We start from the raw sequence: 20,101 nt of genomic DNA on the forward strand, positions 1-20,101 counted from the left end.
GAAGAGCTTCAGCAGAAGACAAGGGTCACGGAAAAAAAAAATAACAGTACCAACCCCCCCAAAAGTCACAGCTAACCTATCAACTCTCAAAGATTCTTCAGGAAGAAATCAAGGATTTGATAGAAAAAATGAGAGAGTAGAAAGTTGAAGGGGGGGGGGGGGTCTTAGAAAATTTTATGAAATTCCTTTAACTTTCTGTTTCTCTTATTTTCTACCAAACCAAATATAGCCCAAGTGATTGCAACTAACCGGATGTTGGATCTCCATGAAAGCTTATTCCTAGAACCGTAATTCTCCAAGCTTTGGGGTGATATAAATAAGTGAAATCTGCATCAAGTTAATGCATGATCATCACGGCATTGAAGTGTCATTCAAATGTTCAGTTTCCTGCTCTTTCAGGATACCACCAACTGCTGCACGTAGCTTTAGGGTCATAGTCTTGTATTTATATATCAATAATAGTTGATGCAAATACACATTATAATAAGTTCACTGTGTCGCTGTAAATATTACCCATGGACAAATTTAAGAGCACTTGGAGATAATGAACCTTCATTTGTTTGATTGCATCATTTGCAGCTACTAAGATTTAGAAACTGAAAAAGTTTTTCTCTTTCAAGCTTTCAACTGTTTCCTTAAGGCTCTCCTTGAAGGGAATAAAATCGATGCCCAAGCTTTTTGCTTTCTCCTTGCTTACTTGGTATGTTGGCACGTGAGGCTTATCATCTGCACACCTGCCAAGAATGAAGCGCCTTTTGTCAAGGAACCATGTACAATTAGACACATTTCCCCAAAAAAAAGGTGATTTCACCATAAATCTGAATAAGGGAAGAGTTAAAAATGACTTAACAAAAAGGAAAACATGTCACTTTTACCTTGAAGAAGTGTTCTTGTCCATGAGATAGCAAGCCTCTTCAGTTTACCAAAAGTATGTGTGCCAGACATGACATACCATGACAATGTCTGGGTTTGGGAAGTGTCAGATCCATCAAATTCATGTATGCTTTTTTTATCAAATAATAACTCGTTCATATTGGTTGGTTAAAGTTTCAATGATTGGTTGTCCAGGGACTTGGGAGGGGTAGGATGAATGGATACCTAACCTTCGACATTATTTTTTTGCACAAACTGGCCCCTTTCAGGCTCAAATCCATCTTCTCATGCCTGTCAGCCTATGATTTTACCATTACACCTAGCAAGTACCCCTAATTGGCCATGCACCTAACACAAATTTTTAATCAGAAGTCTAAGATTGGAGATATAAAAGGCCATTACCCAATGCTGGTCCCAATCATTATTGAGAGGGGTGGACTGGATATGGACTTAATCTTTGGCATTTTATCACAAAGTGGCCGCTCTTAGTCCCAAACCCACATATCTCTAGCGTCACAGTCTAAGATGTATCATTGCACCGAGCAAGAAAGGAATGCCAATACAGAACTATGTTTCATATTATAGTTATCATCTGACAAGTTATTGATTTTCTTAAATCAATAATGAAGTGCATATAAAATAATCTTTTCCACCCTAAAGTGCATATAAAATATTGAATATAGGTTTCTTGAGTCAGGCATTATTTCTCCAATGTATGTGTCCACGTATTGTACCAATTGGTGGATCAATCTTTAGTCCAATTTTGAAGAAAAAAGGATTTAATCCCTAGACTTATACCTACACCCAACATCCACAACCAAACCCAAGTAACATAGGCTTGGAGGAGATGCCATCTAAGTCTTGTATATCATTTATTACCAAGAATTTGTGCTTTATGCACAATGGCGATAGCAGAAAAAAAGCTTTAGAAACTGCTGACTGCAGAAGGTCTTTAACTTATGCTATCCTAAATCAAAATTCACTGAAGTAATTGTCTTGCTAAGAAAGCTTGTTAAGCATTATATCCTGACTGAAGTGAACAAAAAGGGGATAGGGATGCTCAATCCCCCTTCCTATGTTGATGAATGAAATCTCTTGAAAGCAATTATAAAGCCGCCATATGAACTAGGGGTAAAAAAAATCGAACAAAAAATTTTGGTTTTAGCTTATTTGGTTTTCGTTTTGGTTTTCCCTCTTAGGCGTTCGTTTAATTTGGTTTTGGTTCATCCTGTTTGGTTTTTAACTAAATAGACCAAATGCTCATCCCTAATATAGAAAGGAGATGCATATCTATTTTCTCCATCACAACATGAGATTCTTGATTTCCTAACTTGGTCAAGGATCATAATAAAAATAATGTTTGATATATCTCCTTTGAAACTTACTTGTTAGGGAGGTGGAAAGAAGGGAAAAGCTCATGTAGAATCTTCACAACCCCTGAATAATGAACAACACTCTCAACTAAGCAATATCTTCCACTGGCTGAAGGAATCTCAAATGCCTGAATATGAGCATTCGCAACATCTTTAACATTAACCCATCCAAGTGTTGCATTGGGATATGTATTTGTACCTGCAATGTACAAAATTTCGGGAACAATAATAATGTAACCAGAAGCAAAGGCATTTTAATGAATTATTTAGTATTTACTTCTCTTACCCATTAGAGAAAGTAGGGGCTCAGGGTGGGAGGGGAATTTCTTGAAATTGGAATGAAAGGGGAAATAAAAACATGCAAAGTTGTGTTCCAATATTTTACAAAATGTTTGATTGTATGTGTGTAGAAAATATTCTACAGGTCAATTATAAGCCTTTCTAGCTTCTAAGGGTGTCATTGTTGAAAGTGATTTTCTTTTTTAGATTCTTGTTCAGTGGTATACTGGCATCAAGGGAATGTCAAAACATACTTCAGGTCAGGGAAGTTACCTATAAAGAAAAATTATTTTGGGCTAAATCACGGTATGGATCTGAATTGTAAAAGTGAAAAAAAATGTTCTTTGAGCAGCCAAAGAAAATATATTTTAAACACATTGTACAAATGTATGCAGGTGTGGGTTACAATGTAAACCACAAAGCCCCAAGAATTAACACAAAAAGGAGAATAGGTGGCTGCTCAATGGTGTAAATGGGGTCTCTCAAACAAAATATACAGAAGAAACCATCGAGTTGGTAATGATATGTGCCAAAATAGCACCCTCCTTGAGAAAACCATTCTTGTGAAACTATTTGCTAAAAAATTGACTGATCTTGGAAGCCAGTGAATGAAGAAAAACCGGGGTGCCAGAAAAAAAAAAAGAAAAACAGGGGTAAGGAATGATTTCTACACTGCTTTGATACTGGCAGTCGCATTAGAATCAAATTGAATATGAAGAAAAAGAAATGGTCAAGATGAAAAAATTATTATGTTATACAAGTTATAAATTTCATGAGAAGCTCCAATTGATCAGAACAAAACCATTCTTGTTCACGTCTGTTTTCCTAGGCAGCAATTTTAGGCAATTTAATTGTTGTATTTTGCACTTGTTTAGGGCTGTTGGAGTATATTTGCATATTAAGATGAAGAATGTAAGGGAGTGAGCTTACCATTAACTAATTTCAGAATTGCTTCTGCACTTGTATTAAGTGTTGGCTGTAAAAGAGGGCCAATGACCATTGCTGGATTTATTGTAACCATGTCAATCCCATTTTCTTTTGCAAATTTCCAGGCTGCAGCCTCAGCCAAGGTCTTTGAAAGTAAATACCAAGCCTAAGAAAAGCCAAGAAATTTATGAAGTAGCATTTCAGAGAAGATATAGTGGAATTCTGTTAAATAAGTGCTATTGGAACCCAGAAACAAGAGGGATAAAAACAAGTGTAGACACATTTATCAACATATGATGATTCCAGAAGCTCAACCTTTTTGTATGTAAAAGTGATATACTAACTTAAAAAATTTTGGTTAAAAATCAATCAAAACATTAGTACAATTGTACAACTCAAATAAAATCAAATAACAAAATAAATCCTAATAAAGATTACAACCCAAAACATTTTTTAAGGTAAAAATAAAATTTATTAAAAGAAAAAAGAAGTTACAAAGAAAAGTGATTAGAGAGATTGTACCAAAAAAGAAAACATCTGAGAGAGATGACAACCCCACAAAATCAACCCTAGGCAGGCACCAACTTACTAGTTACTACCACTCACCAATACAAATTCAGGCCTTTCATCCACCCTACCCTTACAACATTACCCCGTCCTTGACACAAACAGATAAAATACACATGCCCTACCTAAACTCCAAAAGCCCCAAAACCCCAAATTACACCAAGAGAATATCCCCACAGTTGAGAAGCCCCCTTTCAGCCTGGTGAATACCTTTGAAATCTGAATCTGATGCTGATTCTTTTGACTTTTAAAGTGCCTAACTACATTAGGACCTTTGTTAGCTTCAAACTCCCAGAACCATTCTCTCCCCTCTCTGATGCCAATGCCTTCTCTACTTTCTCTCCCCCTCCTTCACATTATCACCACCAACTCCCTCTATGATTAGCATTTCTTTGCTCACCATATTGTCATAAATAAGATCATTCCATCAGAAAACCCATATCATGCCTGTAAATTGGCCACAACTTGCTTAAATCATGCTGACATTGCATGTTCCTGGGATTTTTATCTGGGCAATCAAGAAACCTTTCTAATTAAAGCAGAGCCTGAACAACTTGTCCAACAAACAACCCGAATGAACCCATCAATCACAACCTACAACAATAAGACCAAGCAAAAGCTGCTTCTGGCCTACAACCTTCTAAACTGGAGGTGGTAGGAGATATCACAGTTGATAAGGTAGGCCAGATACATCCTTGGAATTCAGACACCATTCAAGAAGATAGGTTTCTGGCCTGCAACTTGAATATCTTATTGAGTTATCAGGAGACTAATGTACCTATTGATTCACTTGCAAGGAAAGGTGTGGATTGGGTGGAGTTCTATTTGGGGCCTGCCCTAGAGGGGTAGGTTAAGGGACAAGGTATGAGGTAAGAAGGGTTAGGGGAGCTGAAGGTCTTTTAATGGTGCATAATCCAGATACCAGTTACAGAATGCTGCTATTTATTGTACAGATTCATCTTCATTCTCTGATTAATAAAATTCTCATGGATATGTTAATGTTTTTAAAGAAGAAAGTTGCCTTCAATCTACCTCACTAACATAAATGGAAACCTCAACAAATTAATATGATATTCTGTTTTTTCAAGCATCAAAGATTTATTAAAGTGAAACAATATTATATGCAGGTTTTCAAAGCCTCATTATAGAAGATTCCAAGACTACTATCTTCTGGTAAGAGGGGAAAGGCTAGGACCTTGGCCACACAAGATAATTCTTTTAGACCCCTCAGTCAGCCAATTCCCTTGCTAACTCATTAACCAAAGAGGCTGTTACTGGAGAGGCTACAATGAGGGGAAAATATTCACTGGGGTAAACAAATTGTTTATGAATTGTTAACCTTGTGGGGCTCTTATTGGATAGGGGGAGTAACTTAGGCCAACTTCAATGTATTATAGAAACTGTACATTTCTTAAAAACCCCTACTGTATAGTTTGATAGCACCAATAAGATTACTAATTACCGATCAAAAACGGAAATATGCCCTATATTTATTGAAGGAAACTACCAAGTCCAAAGTTAAACCAGTGCGTACTCTATAAGATCCCAATTACAAAGTGGATGCTAGTGAAGGGGAACTTATTGAATACAAGGACATTATCAGAGGCTTATTAAAAGTTCTATATCTATGTGACTTGACTGAACATATCATAGGTTGCTAGCACATTCAGCTACTAATTCATGCACTAGCCATATAAATCCCTCATGTTGAAGAAAGTGAGAACCTTGTTGTTTTTGAAACTAGAAAGCTACCTTTGGTAAAGGGATATTGTATGTTAATCATGGTTCATGGGCATATTAGGTTGAAGTTTATAGTGATGTTGATTGGGCTAAGTCTGTTGATGAAGGTGTTCAACATTTGACAATTGTACTTTCACTGGTAATAATTTGGTGACCTGAAAGTGTGCAAGACTAGCTATCAAAAAAGAAAAGTGTAAAACAATTAATCATGGTGCAATCAAGTTCTTATCTCCTTAAAAAAAAAAAAAAAGTGATCAGATACTAAAGAAAAGATCAAAATGAAGGGAGAATATTTACACACATTTGTCTCCTTACAAAATTCTGGATCAGAAAACCAAGTTTCATCAACAACCACGTCAGGATTTCTAGGTTTTCTATTGTATGCAACTGCAGCCATTGATGATGTTACAACCACCCTTTTAACAGATGAAGCTTTTTTGCAGGAACCAAGAACGTTAAGAGTTCCCTTTACTGCAGGGTCAATTAATTCAGCCTGAAACACAGAATGAAACAGAGACGGAACACTCATTTATTTTACATAAACAAAAGAAAGGCATCATGGCACAACAATGAACAAGTAAAATTATACAAACTTAAAATAGAAAGTCCATATAAGCATCAATCAAAATATCGTTAGCACCATTGGAGGGGGATTTGAGATTTTATAGAATACCACTTTGTTAACAAAGAAAGTAAGAAGTTAAATCTAAGGCATATGATGAGATTTATCATAAATTAGGTACTAAAGAAGGAGAAAGAAAATGTGATTTATAAACTAACAAAGATGAGAGAAAGGAAAGGCAAAGATTTAAACCATGTCAGGTGCACTAAAGAGAAAGATCAAAGAGTCTTGGTAATAGATGAGGAAATCAAAGAAATGTGGAAAAATTAGTTTGAAAAAATATTAAATGAACATGTATAGGGAGCTAATGGGGGAGAGATTAGCAACTCTAATTTTAATAGTGTTAAAAATAATATGCACCTTCGTAAAACTATAATTACTTAGGGAGGCACTAAATAAGATGAAGAGAAAGGCATTTGAACCTGATGAGATTCCAATAGAACTGGGAAAATATATGAGAGAGGTAGGGTTATAATGGCTGACTAAATTATTCAATAAGGTAATAAAATAAAATAAGATACCTGTATAAAAAAGTGGTGCGAGCCAAATATGCTAAAAGGAATTTAAGGTGGGATTTGGGGGCTTCAAACCAATCCTATGGGTGCTCAGCTTGGAAAGGAATTGTAAAGGCATATAACATGTTTGCAGGAGTGAAATTCAAAATAGGAAATGGGGAGTGCATCAAATTCTGGAAAGATGTTTGGTGTGGAGAGAGATCCTTGGCTGAGAGTTTTGCAGCCCTGTTTGAAATTGCAATGGATAAGGAAGTCAAATTTGCTGATTACTTGCAGATCCAAGATGGTTACGTGGTCTGGGCTACACAATTCAGAAGGAATTTAAATGATTGGGAAGTGGATGAGTGGATGGGGTTACTACAGCAGTTGTATAACATACAGGTGGAGGCTGGCAGGTCTGACAGAAGAGTTTAGAAGTGGGAGAAATCTGGAGTTTTCACAGTTAAGTCCTTTTATAAGGTATTGGACAATGCAAAAGGACAACCAGTCCTAGCTCACATCATTTGGAGTAAAACTGTGCTTCAAAAATTTCTTTCTTTGTATAGTCCTCCTACCTTAAAGAATACTCACAAGGGACAACCTGGCACAGAAAGGATTTGTGTTAGATTCAGACTGTTGTGTGTGTGAAGGATAGTGGGAAACAGTAGATCATCTTTTTCTGCATTGTATTTTCTCTAGTGGGATTTGGAATAGAGTTTCAGGTTTATTTGAAGTTCAAAATCGTTGCCCAGGATCAATTGAGGGGTTTGTTAGAGGCTGGAGGGTGGAAGGGCTGAGCATAAGAGGAAAGATGATTTGGAATATTACCCCAGCAGTGGCATTTTGGTGTCTTTGGCCAGAGAGGAATGCAAGGGTCCTCAAAAACAAGTCTAGTTCCGCTGATGCTTTTTTCAGAAAATTTTGGGAAAGATGTATTCATGGTTGGCTGGTCATAGGTTGTTTAAGGGAGTAGGTTTTGATTCCTTTTTTGTAAATGACAATCTTTTTGTAAAGGGTGGGGGGTCGAGGTCAGAGGGGACAGATTTTTAGGGCCCCCGAGTATAGCATCTTGCTGTATTTTGTTCATATTAATACATTTATACTTTACCTTCTCTCAAAAAATATCATTCTTTAATTTAGATCTATGAAGTCTCATTGTTACAAATAAAAAAAGATCCATTTTATTTATGCACAAAAATGCCAAATGAGGGGACAACCAAAGAAAAGTCTAGAAAGTCTAGCAGGGAACTGTAAACAAATCTCATTACGAAGATGAAAGATTAATAATTAAAATAACAAAGGGTAATAAACAAAGCAGGTTCAGAACATTAATGCCTAATCAAATTAATAAAGTGAAACAAACAACTACAGCTAGTATGGCAGAATTAGTATTGGAAAAAACCTGTGGATCTGTGACATTATGATAAAAAGGAGATGCTGTATGGAAAACAGCTTCACATTCTTCAACCACAGAATCAAAAGATCCTTCCTCCAATAAATTTGCTTTGAACAAATGAAGTCTTTCCTTTGCTCCAACAAGAGCACGTAAGTGTGCAGTCTTTTTTGGATCATCTGTAAGAAGAGTACAGAAAAAAAAAAGACCAGCACCCTCAGTCTGTTACTGACTTGCTGTTACATTAACGACCTCCATAACATTTAATGTTCCACAAGTCTTCAAGTCACATATTAAAAGCAGTAAAGTTACTAGAAGGCATGTTATCAGTATGTCATTCCTCAGAACTTCCACAGAATGAATTTAATAAAATTTCATAATCATTATAACTAAATCCCAAACTGGGTATTTGGAATTTTGATCCAAATGAACTGGACAAACTTGCCCTTTCTATTTAATCCCCTGCAACCGTCGGTACTCCTTACTTACCGGAGCAACCGATAGAGAAGAAATCCGAGCCAATAAGGCAAGTTCCTCAACTGGGTACCACTCCCCTCTCCCACAAACAAATAAGTAAATAGCGTAATAATCCTAAAATGGGTATGCCGATGTTCTTGTCCATAATTGAAGTAGAAGATGAAGTAAAACTAGTTCAGGGCCTAACGAATTTACAAACAAAAACAAAAGAACCCCAAAGTGGAAACCAATAGAATCTCTGATGCAGAAACATGAATAATAGATGGTAAGAGTGGCTATTACTGACTTCGGTCGCGAACTGAAGCTTTGACGGTGTATCCTCGCTGAAGCAAGAGCTTCACCAGCCATGAAGCAATGTAACCAGAAGCTCCGGTGACACAGACGAGCTTGCCGGCACCACTCATTTTCTTTGATGCTTGATTCTTGACGCCTGACTCCGATATTTATTTAGGGAGAATGATCGATAACCTCAGGATCAGAATTGATGTTTAGGGAGAATGATCGATAAGCTCAGGGTCAGAATTGATGTCAGTTCGAAATTCATGCCGATTCACGATGAGTATGAATGCATAGAATGTGTAAGATGTTAATACGGCCGACGGCGGAGACCGAATCCTGAAGCGTGGCAGAAACGCACTCTGTCAGTGTCAGTTGTCAGTCGTTCCCTTCGCATCTGCGCCCCAGCACATCCCAACCGTGTACTGTGAATATCTCCAAATAGGGCGCGCTTTATGGGGCGCCAATGTGGCCGTTTATCTCTTACGGCTTGAAAATGCGGTACTGACATCTGCACTGTTGGATTCGGATCCTTGTGTATGGGATCCAACTTCCCAACGCCGCGTGGCAGGTTGATTTGCTTAACTTTCACTCTCAAAAATTAACTGGCACCTTTTGTCGGTGGATAATAATGCCACGTTTCACATTTTGTTAGAAACCGTACTCTGATAACATGGATGACGTGGTTATATTATTTACTATCAAAAGGAGCTTTTTCTCCTTTTAAACTTGAGTCTTGATATTCAAAGCCGTTTGAATTGGAATGTTATTTGTCTAAACCATAATTCACCAACTTTGGGAATACAAAATTGCTTTCATGAATATAAAATTTGTTTCAAGCTTCAAAGAGATAAGTTCATATCTGCTTTTTTTGACTTATGAAAACTGGATTCTTATCTATACTATCTTTTTCTGTTCATGAAGACAAACTGTTATGCCCTCAAATCTTCTTAATACAATGGCAAAGTTTCTTGTGACTCAAGAAACAGAAAGGAAATCTGGAAATATCAACTACCATGGTTGACACTAATTCGCAGACTGTCAGCTAGGGTTGTTGAAGTAATGGGAATGTTTTCTGCTTTTGGCCAGATTTTGTTAATTCTGTGTTTGTTGTCAAGAAAGCTTGTTTGCAACGCTGATACTCCATGCTCAGAATCTGATAGGAAAGCACTTGTTGACTTCAGAAATGGCTTGAGAGATCCTGAAAATCGGCTCTCCCCATGGAATGGAAACGATTGTTGCCAGTGGAGGGGGGTGAGTTGTGACTAGCACTGGAGCTGTAATTGCAATTGATCTCCACAACCCACATCCATACAACTTTGATTCTCCTAGCAGGTATGGGTTCTGGAACTTAAGTGGGCAGATTGATCCTGCTTTGTTGAGGCTCAAGTCCTTGAGTTACTTAGACTTGAGTCTCAATACATTCCAAGGCATCCCAATTCCTAACTTCATTGGTTCTCTGAAGAGATTACGCTACTTAAACTTGTCTGATGCTGGGTTCACTGGAAAAATTCCTCCTAACTTGGGCAATCTGTCTAGTTTGCATTATCTCTTCTAGATTCTCTGCTTTGGCTGTTGATGATATTAAATGGGTAGCCGGTCTTGGTCTTCTGAGAAACCTTGCATTGAATGGGGTGGACCTCTCCCCGGTATGGTCTGATTGGGTTCAGGTGCTAAATAACCTTCCACTGTTGAATGAGTTGCATTTATCAGGTTGTGGCATATTTAGCCCCATTCCATCTCTGCAATCTGTAAATTTTACTTCACTCACTGTTATTGATCTCAGTTTTAATAACTTTGATTCAAAATTTCCTGATTGGATTGTGAATGTGAGCAGCCTTTTGTCATTGGATATGAGTAATGCAGGTTTGAATGGAAAGATTCCCCTTGGTATTTCTGAGCTTCCAAATTTGTAATATTTGGATCTTTCTGGAAACAATAATCTTTCTGTTAGTTTTACACAACTTCTCAGGGGAAGTTGGAGAAAAATTGAGGTTCTGAACTTAGCTTCAAATAGAGTGCATGGGAAGCTCCCTGCCTCCATTGGAAATATGACGTCTCTGGTCATCTTTGATTTATTTGACAATACTGTTGAGGGAGGGATCCCAAGCTCCATCAGTAAACTGTGCAACTTGCAAATTTTGGATTTATCCAGTAATAACTTGAGCAAGAGCTTACCGAATTTTCTTGAGGGAACAGAAAATTGCATGTCTCGGAGCCCCTTAGCAAATTTGATACACCTGAGATTGAGCAATAACCACTTGATTGGGAATTTACCTGAATGGCTGGGTCAGCTGGTGAATCTTGTAGAACTGAGATTGGAATATAACTTATTTAAAGGTCCCATTCTTACGACCTTGGGGAGATTGCCTCTCCTAGAAGATTTGGGGCTTGGAGGGAATGAGCTGAATGGAAGTCTACCTGATACTTTAGGACAGCTTTCCAATTTGGTTAGTTTGGATGTATCCTCCAATCAACTGACAGGACTTGTCTCTGAAGCTCATTTCTCAAAGTAAAGTAAATTGAAGTTCTTACATATGACTTCCAACTCCTTAGTTTTGAATATCAGCTCCAGCTGGGCCCCCCCATTTCAAGTTCAGAATCTTGATATGGGATCTTGCCAGTTGGGCCCCCTTTTTCCAGCTTGGCTTGAAACCCAAAGTAGAGTCATGTATTTATATCAAATGTTAGTATTTCAGGTCCTATTCCCAGCTGGTTATGGGATGTTTCTTCTAGGTTATCTTTGTTAAATGTTTCTTTCAATCAGTTATGTGAAAACCTTATTTAGTCCTAGGTTGCAGTAGAGAAGAAGAAGAAGAAGAAGAAGGATTCAGCCAATAGAGGAAAAAATCAATTCACTCTCTAGCCGACCCACTTGTATTTATCTCCAATAACATAGTTACAAGAAAGACCATATTGTCCCTCATAAATGATGGGACACATAACTTAAACTTGAATAAAACAGACCTTTCACTCTTAAATAGATAAACCCAAATGACCAAAACACCCCTGTTTTGTGTACTCTAACACTCCCCCTCAAGCTGGAGAGTATATGTCATGTAGTCCCAGCTTGTCACAAATATAATCTACTCTGCCCCGAGACAAACACTTTGTAAAGAAATCTGCCCACTGATTTCCTGAGCTCAGATGAGATGTGGTTATCACTCCACTCATCACTTTCTCTCTCACAAAGTGACAATCGACCTCAATATGCTTGGTTCTCTCATGGAAGATTGGGTTGGAAGAGATGTGAACAGTAGCTTAGTTATCACAGTATAGTCTCATGGGTTTGTCAATCAAGAACCCCATCTCTTGTAGCAAGTTCTTCAACCATACTGGTTCACATGTTGTATGAGCCATAACTCTGTACTCAGCTTCTGCACTACTCCTTGCTACCACTATTTGTTTCTTGCTCTTCCAAGTTACAAGATTGCCACCAAGGAAGGTACAATACCTTGTAGTTGATCTTCTGTCTGATATAGAACCACGACCTGGAGCACCCTTCAGGTACTTAACAATCCTTAGAAATGCTTCCCAGTGAGGAATCCGAGGATGTTGCATAAACTGACTCACCGTACTTACAACAAATGATATATCTGGTCGGGTAATAGTCAAATAATTCAATTTTCCCACCAACCTCTTATATCTTACAGGATCATCAAACTCTTCTCCTGCATCAACACTCAACTTGACATTAAGTTCCATAGGAGTCTTTGCTGGTTTAGCACCTAATAGTCATATTTCTTCAAGTAGGTCAAGAACATATTTTCTTTGACATAAGTTAATTCCATGCCTTGACCTTGCAACTTCTATTCCCAGGAAGTACTTCAGCTTACCTAAATCTTTCGTATTGAAGTTGTCCTGTAGGAATTTCTTCAACCTGTCAATTCCATTACTGTCACTCCCAGTTATGACAATATCATCCACATACACCACTAGTAAGATTTTCCCATCGTTTGAGTCATGGATGAACACAGAATAGTCTACCTGACACTGTTTCATCCCAAAGTCTTTCACTACTTCATTGAACCTGCCAAACCATGCGTGTGGAGATTGTTTTAGTCCATAAATTGTCTTTTTGAGTCTACAAACCTTACCATCCTCCCCCTGAGCAACAAACCTTGGCAGCTGCTCCATATACACTTCCTCAATGAGATCACCATGTAGGAAAGCATTTTTTATGTCAAGTTGCACAAGAGGCCAATCATACATAGCAGCTAATGAAATCAACACCCAAACTAAACCAATTTTAGCCACAGGAGAAAATGTCTTCATATAGTCCACACCATACAGCTGAGAATAGCCCTTGGCTATTAACCTAGCCTTCAATCGCTCCACACTGCCATCTGGAAGATACTTCACTGTGTAGACCCACTTACACCCAGCAAAATGCTTACCAGGAGGAGGAGCAGTGAGTTCCCACGTGTGATTGTGTTGTAGAGCAGATAGTTCCTCTTCCATTGCTTTCTGCCACCCTGGGGAGGTAAGGGCTTCCTGGATAGTCTTGGGAATGGAAACAAATGATAGCAATGACATGAAGTTGCGATGAGAAGAAGAAAGGTTAGCAGCTGAAACATAGTGTCAAATAGGATGAGAAGTACAAGTGCGTTTACCTTTCCGCAGGGCAATAGGAAGATCAAGGTACAAGGGAGAAGAAGCAATGCTAGGATCTGTCGACGAGGGCCGAATTGGAGAAGGGGCCGATGCTCTTCTGTGAGTATACACTTGTCTGATTGGTGGCCTCTCAGTAGTAACTGGCATGTGAGGTGAATCTTTAACTGAAATGGGAACCATGGGAAGAGGATCCACAATAGGGACGGGAAGAGGAACTACAGGGAAAGGAGAAGAAACCACAATATCCGAGAAAAAAGGAACCGATTGAAAGAACGTGACATCGGAGCACACAAATGACTTATGGAAGTTAGGGTTATAGCACTTATACCCTTTCTGAGTCCTTGAGTAGTCAAGGAAAATACACTTAGTAGCTCGTGCATCTAACTTGTCTAAACCAGGTCCCAAGTTTTGAACAAAACAAACACATCTAAAGACTCTTGGGGTGAGAGGAAACAGAGACAAGGTGGGAAACAACACCTAGAAGGGGGATTGACTTCCAAGGATGGACATGGGCATCCTATTGATGAGAAAAAAGGATGTGAGGACGGCATCACTCCAAAAATGCTTTGGGACATTCATATTAAGCATCAAAGACCGAGCAGTTTCAAGGAGAAAGTCGATTTTTCCGTTCAACTACACCGTTCTGTTGTGGGGTGTAGGCACAAGAAGTTTGATGAATTATCCTATGGTGCTCTAAGTATTACTGAAATGGTATTGAGGTGTACTCTTTGGCATTATCGGAGCGAAGAATTTTAATATGAACACCAAATTGGGTACGTATTTCAGCATAAAAGTTTTGAAAAATAGAGAACAATTCACTGTGATCTTTCATAAGATAAATCCATGTCATCCTTAAAAAGTCATCAACAAAAATTTCAAAATACTTATAGCCATTGTATGACATCACTTTGATTGGACCCCAGACATCAGAATGAACTAAAGAAAAAGGACTCAAGACACGACTATCAACTCTTGGACTAAAAGAGACTCTATGATGTTTCCCAAGCTGACATGACTCACAATCCAAAGATGAAAGATGACTCAAGGAAGGAACTAGCAACTTCAGAGCCTTGAGAGAGGGATGACCAAGTCTGCAGTGTCATTGAAGAGGAGTAAGAGATGACTGAAAAGCTACTGGAGGGCCACCACCATCAAGGTAATACAATCCACCTGCCTCATACCCTCCACCAATCTTCATCCCCATCTTGAGATCTTGAAACACACAAGAAGAGGGATAAAAGGTTATGGAACAATTAAGTGACTTGGTTAATCTACTAACAGACATAAGGTTAAAGGGGAACTTGGGAACATATAAAACAGATGATAAAGACAAGGAGGAGAGATCAACATCACCAACACCACAGATGGGAGATATAGAACCATTAGCAAGAGTAACTATTTGAGATGTGGAGGACTGAAAAAGAGAAGAAAATACATTAGGAGTCCCAGACATATGGTCCGAGGCTCCGGAGTCAATGATTCAGTGTGAAGGCTTGGAAGCCAAGCAAGCCATACCTAAATGGGCAAGGGTAAGTGTTCTGCTGAGAAGATGTCTGAAGGAATTGCTCATCTACTACACGGGGTACACTCACCATCTCCTTCCCAGAAACACCAGTAGATGTGGAGGGGATTGGGTAAGTTTGCTGACTTTCAGTAGCTATACCACTACCCTTAGTCATAGCATGGTTAGCCCAAGTGTTGGGTGGACCATGTAAATCATAACAGAAATTAACCATGTGCCCCTCTAATCCACAGTATGTACACTTCCTAGGGACATTACTTCTTCCTTTACCACGACCTCCCCCTGAGTCCTGACCTCCACTCCGGCCACCAGCACGGTTAAACATGGGACTACCACGGTTACCTAGAAGTCCACGACCACCACCACCACCACCTCTATTTCCACGACCTCCCCCTCTAGTCACCACAAAACCAGATCTGTCTGAGAGAGAAGAATGCTCTGTAGACTCAATAGATGTCCTCCTGACAGGCAAAAACTTCTTCAAGTGAGGGAAGAGCAGACCCCCGGTATTTGTGCTCGGACAGGCTCATATTCAGCCTTCAAACCCACCAGAAACCTTGTCACATCAAGTTGTTCATGCTGTTGTTGCTGAATCTGAACATCCTGTGTCAGAGAATGATACACATTGAGCTCATTTCGGATATTCCTCAGACTTGCATAGTATTCCTCCAAGCTTTGACTGCCTTGCTTCAGATTAAAGTACTCTTGGTACAACTGATACACCCTAGTTGTATTGTCTTGCCTGGAATATAGTTTCTTAGCATGATCCAAGATTTCTTTTGCTGTGTCTAGGAACATAAAGTTCACGCTAATTTTTTGTTCCATGCTATTCCACAGCCATGTCACTATTTGTGCATTTTCTTGTTCCCAATCACTGAACCCTAGAGAATCAGAGGAGGGTTTCTCTTCTCTCACATGTTTTACTTTTTTCTTGGCTTTTAAAAACACCTCCACAGATTTTTCCCATGGCACATAATTCTCACCATTCAACTTAATAGATGTCATTTGAACATTTAGGTAATCTAGAGAAATTATAACGATTGTTTTATTGTCATTCCCATCTCCAATCGATGCCATCTTAACTAATTCACCTTCAAATATTCAGCACAACCTCACGCACCTCCACAAAACTTATCTCACTTTCAGCACCACCAACTTCTTCAAATACACATTACACATCAAATACAAAAGCTGAAATCACTTAGTCATTAAATCAAACATCTGTACTGCACATTGCAGAACCATTCACACACCAAATACAAGGGCTGAAATCACTCATCCATTAAACCAAACACTTACACTGCACTCTATAGAACCAACTTGTACTCAGCTGAACATTGTTCACCCGAACCTGCTCTCTTCGTACCATCGAATAGAGAGCTTCTTACCAATCATCACAAACAGCCACTGCACCACAAACCGGAGGCATGAAGGCCTCCTACAGAGAAAAACGACCACTCCTTTTCAGCCTTTCCCTTAATCTCCCAATGGTTCTTGAGAAATCTGCAAAACCCTAGAGAGGAGGGCGAAAAAAACTGGGTGAACCATGTGAAAACCTTATTTAGTCCTAGGTTACAGTAGAGAAAAAGGAGAAGAAGAAGAAGAAGAAGAAGAAGAAGAAGAGGAGAAGAAGAAGAAGGGTTCAGCTAGTAGAGGAAAGAATCAATCCACTCTCTAGTCAACCCACTTGTATTTATCTCCAATAACATAGTTACAAGAAAGACCATATTGTCCCTCATAAGTGATGGGGCACATAACTTAAACTTGAATAAAACAGACTTTTCACTCTCAAATAGATAAATCCAAATGACCAAAATACCCCTGTTTTGTGTACTCTAACAAGTTACAAGGTTGGCTGCCAAACCCACTCAATGTTGCTCCCTTTGCAGATGTTGATTTCCGATCCGACCTCTTACAAGGACCCATAACTCTTCCAACAGTCAAGATTGAATTGTTGGATCTCTCTGACAATCAACTTACCAGTTCTATTCCATCAAACATTGGTGAAGTACTACCAAATTTAATCTTTCTTTCCCTTTCAGGTGACCATATAACAGGTGAAATTCCAACCACCATTGGAAAGATGATATTTCTAGAAGTCCTTAGCCTTTCAAGAAATTATTTAATGGGCAGTATCCCCTCAAGCTTAGGAAATTGTTCATTACTAAAGGCCTTAGACCTCAGACAGAATAATCTATCTGGGTCACTTCCGTGGTCAGTTGGTCAGTTAAAGCAGCTTCAGACACCGCACCTAAGCAATAATAGGCTATTAGGGGTGCTTCCATTATCTTTGCAGAATTGCATAAATTTGGAAACTCTAGATCTCGGCAACAACAGATTCTCAGGTGATATTCCACCTTGGATTGGAGGAAGCCTGACTGTTCTTAGAATCCTCCGGTTGAGGTCAAATACATTTTCAGGAAGAATTCCTTCTCAAATTTTCAATCTTAGTTCATTACAAGTTTTAGATCTTGCACAAAACAATTTGATTGGCAGGATTCCTGCCAACCTAGGAGTTCTTAAAGCAATGGCTCGTCCACAATATGTCAACCGGTATCTGTTCTATGGAAAATACAGGAGACTCTACTATGAAGAGAACTTGGTTATGTCCATTAAAGGCCAGCTTCGCACATACACCAAAACTCTTTCTCTTGTAACCTGCATAGACCTGTCTCAAAATAGTTTACATGGAGATTTCCCTGAAGCAATAATAAATTTGTCAGGCTTAATAGTTTTGAACTTGTCAACGAACTATATCAGTGGAGTCCTTCCTGAAGGAATCATGAACTTACATGAACTGTCGTCTCTGGATGTCTCAAATAATCAGCTCTCAGGTGTCATCCCTTCCAGCATGCCATCCATGGCTTCTTTGAGTTATCTCAACTTATCAAACAACAATTTCTCAGGTTTGATCCCATTTTCAGGGCAGCTTCAGACTTTTGATGAGTCTTCATACTATGGAAACCCTGGTCTTTGTGGACCTCCAAATAGAAAAGTGACTGTTAAGGATGAAATTGGCAATGGAATCAAGGATAAATGGTTTTACTTGAGCACTGGTCTGGGATTTTCCGCAGGTCTTTTGGTACCTTTTTTTGTTCTAGCAGTAAGAAGGCCATGGAGTGATGCTTATTTCAGTATTGTAGATAAAATTGTTGATAGAATATTGGAAGTAGGAAGCGGCAAAGCCATGTCCCACAAGAAGCGACGTCATCACCAATAAATCTCTAAATTATGACATTATTAAGATTCTTTCAAGTTGAGAGGCCATGTCTTTTGTTCCAAGGTACTTCTTGCAGGCTACTCACAGTGATATGGATGATGCAAGTAATAATGTCATACTTAAATGAATAATTTTTTGTTCAAGAAATAGTTACTCCACTCCTTTTTAAGTTTGTGTATGGATGACTACCCAAAACAAGGCAAATCTGACTTTCAATGATTTTAAAGGTGATCTATTTCTCTTTTGCTTGATGGAGATTTCTTTAGTTTAATGTCTCTGGTTTTATTTATTATGATCTTTATCTTCTTTTTGTAGTTTTTTCCTTCCCTTTTCATTGATAAGGTCAGATCCATTACAGAGAACCCACATTCAGTCAGTTTTAGCATCAAAGCAATCATGAGTCAATTTATCTAGGTGCTTTTGGCATGCCATGCTTGAGACATATTTATTTAAAGGAACATCCTATTGATGTATTAAGTAGGCATGTTTCAAACAAGATTAGTAGCAATTTTCTGAAGGTCCATCCATACTGCTGAGCTGTCTAGTTCGATTATCAAAAGAAAATAATTCCATTATTTAATTTCTGAGAGAAAGTTGCTACCCACTAAGGCATACTCTGTAAAAAGTAAAACCTGCATGCTAGATAACATGAACTACTCTTTCCAGGAACAGTGTGCTTTTTTATTAATATCTACGAGTATCATTGCCAACAGTCAATCTTGGTGTGCCATTATGCAGTCCAATATCTGAATGAGAAAAATGCATTATTGTTAAGTTGGAATTAGCTATAAACTTTTGCTATTTCTTCTCAATAGTAAAGACCTAATAATTTCCAACCCCCTCTCCCCAGGAGGCTAATGCTAATTATAATAGTCCTGTTTGTTAAAAACTGTCATCATATTTTAATTATTTTTAGGGATAAATAAATTATAGAGAAAATAGGGATGCAAATGGATCAGATTTAATCCTATTCAAATTCGAATCCATTCATTTAATTTGGATCTGGAAATTCATTTAGCCATAATTGGATCAATTGGATACCAGAATAATATCTGCTTATTAATTGGAATGAATTCAGATATTGCTTGATCAAATCGGTTAGGATCCAATCCAATTACATACATACCTACATATAATAAATATCATTTTTTGTATTAAAATTCTTTGAAACTAGTGGAACTTTGGATTTTGAAAATTTTATTTTTTATCTGTACTACATATTTTGTTTTATATTTAAATTTGTAAACGTGTCATAATTTTTTTATAGATTTAGTTATTTTAATCGAACTAGATTTCCAGATATGTAAATGAATCAAATTCGAGTCTGTGTTTTACATATCTAATCCGTTTGGCCTAACAGAAATAGGTTTTCTAAGAAAAGCCATTTTATGTTTTTGAAACAAGTGTCAAACACATCGAGCTAGGAACAAGGTTTAACAAGTTCAGTTTAGGAAATTAAGAGGTGTCAGACAGTTTGCACAGTTTTTAGTTTCATCATTCATGTTATAAGAAAACAATCTAAATGAAGAGCATTTTATCCTTTAGATTTTCCTGCAGAAATTAATATTGACAAGGCTTCCAGATGAAAACTCTAGCAGCTAAGAAAACCCCTTTCCCTATATTATTAGCAGCTAAGCAAATCCCTTTCACAATTTTATCATTTAGAAAAGGAAATCACCCCCTTTCTATCTGTGTGTTTACACTAAAGTTTGCATCTGAATGCC

At 38.1% G+C, this 20,101-nt stretch overlaps 1 protein-coding gene and 1 pseudogene across 1 annotated transcript; one reads left to right on the plus strand and one right to left on the minus strand.

The window, feature by feature from the left end:
* Positions 1 to 424: 424 nt before the first annotated feature.
* LOC104589961 (phenylacetaldehyde reductase-like) lies at positions 425 to 9,468 on the minus strand. Its single transcript, XM_010248446.3, has 6 exons — positions 9,032 to 9,468; positions 8,278 to 8,447; positions 6,061 to 6,252; positions 3,456 to 3,618; positions 2,259 to 2,445; positions 425 to 734 (listed from the first exon to the last, which is right to left on the minus strand). The coding sequence occupies exons 1-6, from the start codon at positions 9,147 to 9,149 to the stop codon at positions 590 to 592; spliced, it is 975 nt and encodes a 324-aa protein (XP_010246748.1). The 5' UTR covers positions 9,150 to 9,468; the 3' UTR covers positions 425 to 589.
* A 135-nt stretch (positions 9,469 to 9,603) lies between these two features.
* LOC104589960 (receptor-like protein EIX2) lies at positions 9,604 to 19,036 on the plus strand (annotated as a pseudogene).
* Positions 19,037 to 20,101: the final 1,065 nt, after the last annotated feature.

Source organism: Nelumbo nucifera, chromosome 7 (assembly GCF_055504915.1).
Source record: "Nelumbo nucifera cultivar China Antique chromosome 7, China Antique-T2T, whole genome shotgun sequence".
Taxonomy (NCBI): domain Eukaryota; kingdom Viridiplantae; phylum Streptophyta; class Magnoliopsida; order Proteales; family Nelumbonaceae; genus Nelumbo; species Nelumbo nucifera.